The sequence below is a fragment of the Cryptomeria japonica genome, chromosome 7 (genome assembly GCF_030272615.1).
Source record: "Cryptomeria japonica chromosome 7, Sugi_1.0, whole genome shotgun sequence".
Lineage (NCBI taxonomy): Eukaryota > Viridiplantae > Streptophyta > Pinopsida > Cupressales > Cupressaceae > Cryptomeria > Cryptomeria japonica.
This window is the reverse complement of record NC_081411.1, coordinates 314,761,006-314,766,092: the sequence shown is the minus strand read 5'-3', so window position 1 is coordinate 314,766,092 and position 5,087 is coordinate 314,761,006. Positions and strand designations below refer to the sequence as shown.

General features: G+C 37.6%; 1 protein-coding gene across 1 annotated transcript; it reads right to left on the bottom strand.

The window, feature by feature from the left end:
- Nucleotides 1-2,280: 2,280 nt before the first annotated feature.
- LOC131047320 (putative UPF0481 protein At3g02645) lies at nucleotides 2,281-4,599 on the bottom strand. The gene is made up of 2 exons (XM_057981190.2): nucleotides 2,729-4,599; nucleotides 2,281-2,576 (listed from the first exon to the last, which is right to left on the bottom strand). Exon 1 carries the CDS (start codon nucleotides 4,427-4,429, stop codon nucleotides 2,732-2,734), a length of 1,698 nt encoding a protein of 565 aa, XP_057837173.2. The 5' UTR covers nucleotides 4,430-4,599; the 3' UTR covers nucleotides 2,281-2,576; nucleotides 2,729-2,731.
- Nucleotides 4,600-5,087: the final 488 nt, after the last annotated feature.

The following is a 5,087-nucleotide window of genomic DNA, read 5'->3' as shown; positions in this document are numbered from 1 at the left end:
GGTTTCATGTTGATGATGGAAATGTGCAAATTTGAAGCTCGTCAAAGACCTAGTTACTACTACAAAAACATGGATTTGCAAATATAATGGATTAGCTCCCTAAGAAATAGCCAACTATTTTATCATGGATGTCTATCTATAAGGATGGAAAAGAGTGTCAAATAATGTGAAAACACAATGTCCCAATTTTCAAACATACTTGCATGCATGAATAATAGAAGATATATGTTCAATAGAAATGACTCAAATATCAATGGATAATATTAGTTTTATGAATCAAATGGAGTTCAAGCATAGAGAAGAACTAATTTGGTCAAGACTATGAGAGCTTGAGATTGTTGTTGAAGACAAAGATGTGCAAGCCTTAGTTGCATAATGCTAATGAAGTTTATGATGTTGCTATATGGCAATGGAGTTTGAAGAATGATTTGAAATTAATTTTTTTTCTCATTTTTTAAACTTAAAGTTATCGGTGCCTTCATCTCAAAGTTTGGTATTTATAGAAATAAGGAATTGTATTTCTCTTATATGAATAATTCGGAAGTGAAACTTTTCTCTTAGATAAATATATACATGTTCCTAAACATGACTCTTCTATGGGTTTGAAATCAAATGTTTTCTATTCCAATAGAACTAATTTTGTTTATATTATTTCATGTTATTTTCTCTTACTTTCATTTATGACTTGGTGATGATGTGCCTTTTCAATGAATTTAATGATTATTCAATAAATTCAATGTCTACTTTTCATCACAAAGAATTTGCTAATGATAAGTTCTTTACTGTGGTCAACCCAAGCACACTAGTGTAATCTTTAATATTAAATGCATGTCATGCACAAAGGATATAGACTTTTTTACCTAGAATCTATGCTTAAGATAGGGTGGTTGTTGATTATTCCTTTTATGTTTCATTAATCCTTATAAGGTGCATCCTTGTGCATGCTTTTCTATATTGACTATGTATCAATGTTTCAAGAAAATGAGCAATTATTACTGGAGTCATCAACACATGAAATTGTGTTAGGAGCATAAGATTAACAAGCTCAATCTAATATTTTCTCTTCCTTGTTTCTCTATTACATAGTGTAATCAAATAAATTAGATTAGGATTAGATTAAATTTAGTTTAGAGTTAAGCTTGGATCATATACCTACTTTTTAATCTAAATTGTAGATCAACTTTAAGATATCAATCGATATCTTGAAGTTCAATAGTTAATTGAAAGTTGAATTTAAATTTGTATCCATTCAATTGATCTCCTAATCTATCATATAACTTCCTTGCAATCACAAGACTTGTAGTTTTTCTTGTAATTCTATTGTGGCCCCTTTAAAGAGAGCAGTGGATACCTACATTGAATTACTCAACAACGAGATATATTAGAGATTTACTATAGTGTCAATCCAAGGTAGGTCTTCTTTTCTTTTTATTATTTTCCAATAATTCTCTTTAATCTCCCATATTATAAATAATTACAGGTCTTGATATTTGACATCCATAATTTATGCACCAATATGATCAATAGAATTTCCTAAATCCCTCTCTATACATACATGTCTTTTTCATCTCCCCTTTACATTATCATCCTTGAATCTATCACATCATTTTCTTATCCACTATATATAGATTGCACTAATGAATTCATGACCATAATCATTAGATCCTCCACATTGTTGCACTAATGAATTCATGCCCATAATCATTAGATCCTCCACATTGTGTGACACCACACTTTCATTATAACCAGTACTTTTACATCTCTTGACATCCATAACAATTTGATCTTTCTTTGATTAATGGATGATCTTTCCCTTCTATTCTTTCAATATTGGAAACATTTTAGTGATTTTGTCATGTTCAGAATGGGGGAGTTGACTTTGAAGTAGCACGTGTTACACCCTTTCTTAAGCCATCAGTTGAATCATTCCTACTCTTTAGTGGAAAGCCAACTAGGCAGTGGTTGATGGGACTCATTACTCTATTCATGTGGAAAAAGACCATCGCGATAATTAAAGTTAAGTAGACAGCACACAAATCCTAGTGTGATTACTAAAGTTAAGCATATAAAGCAAAAGAATCAAAATCCTGTGAAGGAGCTTGAAGAGAATGTCGTATGCGTTGAGCATCATGTGATTGATTTGAAGCTTAAAAATAATTAGTCATACATCTTCATCCACGTGAAATGGAATCTTAATTATCTATTAACCAAATTATTTAAGAAAGCTTTTCTCAGAAGTTTGCATTAATTAGTGTACACACAATCAAGCTGAAATAACCAGGTTAAAAAGGTGTGGATTCATTGCAGAGAACTTGAAATGAATATTAAATTTCCCATTCAGCAACAATTTGAGGAAGTAAAGAATTTTACATACGTATAAACTACAGCTAGTCGAAGCTCATTACGGAATTTCCTTTACATTAACAAAATACAGCAATGGATAAAGTGTAGAAGGATCTCGTACATCATTGCCTCCCCACTCCTCCACAAAAGACATCTTTTTAAACCATACAACTTTAATAAATGCAAGCCTGCGGGGTCCGTGCGTGGAAACAAGCCAATATATGGGGCCACACCTGCAATATGGTGAGATATTGGTCGGAATCAATTAGGTAAGATAAAGAAAATGGTTGAAATTGGAAACTTTTCAAATAACGTGACGTGCTCCAAACGAAAAGGAAAAAAGCAGGCTAAAAGTAAATAAAAGATGAAGCAGCGCTTTTATTACCGTTTAGTCCTTCACAAAATCGGTGTCACTCCACCACCGCTTACAGTCATACACAGAACAGAAGGCCTGCAAACACGTGAGAAGTAAAAGAATCCCCGCCGCCAACAAGGTGAGGAACTGCCATGAACCAAATATGTACTTGTTCACGAACTCCATCACCGCAACGGTCCATCTCCTGTTGTAATGCTTGTTGATGTCGGCTATTGTTTTGTCTAAATACTTGACCTTTGTGAGCTTCACACATTTACCCATGCCGTTCCACAGACTAGCAACTTTCTCGTCGTTTGCCAGATGATTGTAAACGATCCCGCTGCTTCTCAGAAGCTGAACATCTTCGTTTGTGTCGATGATGCCGTTCATGAAATCAGTGTAGCGAGTGAAGATCAAAGCACCTGGAGCCGCCGCAGCTTCGAACGCCACCAGATTTCTGAGTATCACTTCTGAGTTGTTATCCAGCCTGACTTTGGGAAGATACAGAGTGGCCGTCTTTGTGTCGAAGTGTATTGAAGTGAGGTCTCCGTCCGTAGGAGAGAATTTTACTCCTGCTGAATATAAGTCGGCCACAGAGGGAACCTTGAGTTCGTCCCGTGTAGGGGGAATTTCCACAGACGAACCTCCTTCTTCTCCTTCTCCTTTTCCTTCTTCATCTTTCTCTTCTTCTTTGACGGCTCCAAAGATAAGAGTTAAGGGCCCCTTCAAAGCGCTCAAAATTGGCAGATTCCCCAGAGTAGAAAGAAGTTTCATGGGCAGCTTCACCACAAACTGCACGATCCTCCCTTGGAATAGACGCTGAGGCAGTGCCGTAAGACGTCTAATAGGGCCAACGTTTAACTTGGAGATAGCCGCCCATACCGCATTCAGAGCCTTTCTAACATTGCTTACATCTGGCAACGCCTCCTTTTCAGTTTCATCGCCCTGAGTATTGCCATCGTCTATGGCGGCTGCAGGGACAATGGCATAATAGAGCACCTCCAGTACATGACCCCTTTCTTTTATACGGCGCCGTGAACTATCTGGCATCTTGAACATAAAGGGCGACAATTCTTCACAGGCAGCACAGACCACGTTGCAGAGCCTTTCTTCGGCCTTGTCATGAGAACCCAACTGCATCTCCAATAACTTCATTACGACGAACAACGGTACCTGATTCTCAAGCATCATCAAATCTCTCATAATTGCATTGTGGGTAGCGCTCCTTCCAGATGGATCTAACACTCTGCCCAGTTGCTTCACCTCGGACGCCACTTCCTTGGAAGCCTGGTCCGCCTGTTTGACATAGAACTGCAAGCACTCAAGCACGAACGAGGCATCCAAAGCCATGAGCCATGACAGAGCATCCTCGTTGTAGTCGAGATATTTGTGATAATAGCTCCGTATTTGCCATTCGTGCTTCTTCAATTCTTCGACTACAGATTCGAACTTGAGACCATCGATTCTCTGCTGAAACCTACGAGCCGCAGCCACTTTGTATCTCTCCATTTCATACAGCTCCGATCTCCACTGGTGATATGGCCCAATGGAGACGGACTGTGGGATGTATGCTGCAGGCTTCACTGCCAATAACTCCTTTGGCACATTGAACACGGCTATAACGAACTCCTTTTCCTCTTCTTTTTCTTTGTCTGCACACAGGCCATCCCTAATTGAAATAACCCAGCGAGATTGATCTATAATTATCTGATCAGAATTCTTAGAACCCATGCTTAAGGAGTATCAGGGATTCAATGAAACTAAAAAGGCAGTACATACAGAGGAAGAACAGGTGATAAGAAAAGCCTGGTTAAGAATGGGGAAGAGGGGCCTATATGTACACAGCTCAAGCTTCACAGGGCCGCATACTTTTGCTAATTAATTCCCAATCTACCACTCCCACATGTTTCTTGCTTCAATAGCGACTCGTAGTGCGAATCTTAGACGCCGTCCAGCCTACAAACAGTTCTCCATTACAATTTGTGGGGACCAAATCAAGATTAGATCTTATCTTACGAGAAGTATATTCATGGTAACGTGAGATTAGAGAAAAAAAACCATTTCCTTAAGAACGCTTAAATTAATTTAGAGCTTCGAATTTTGACCTTACAGTTTTCATTTTAATATGCTGTATAGGAAATTGTTACAGTTACCTATAATAATAAACCGTCACGTTTTTGGTGAATTAAGTGGATATATAATTTTAAATTCCAGTTTGGGTGTGGACAGGATTAGGTTCGAGGTCACGTTATACACGCTGTACAGTTTGTCGCATTTGGAAAACATTGTTATTCTAACGTCGGTGAAATGCATTGTCATGACAATGACTTTGTCGAACAGGTTATAGGGAAAGAACATATTTTTATTTGAATTAAAAGAATGAAAAACC

Excerpts from the sequence above, each read along its gene's own strand:
- LOC131047320 (XM_057981190.2), bottom strand. The coding sequence starts at position 4,429 with ATGGGTTCTAAGAATTCTGATCAGATAATTATAGATCAATCTCGCTGG.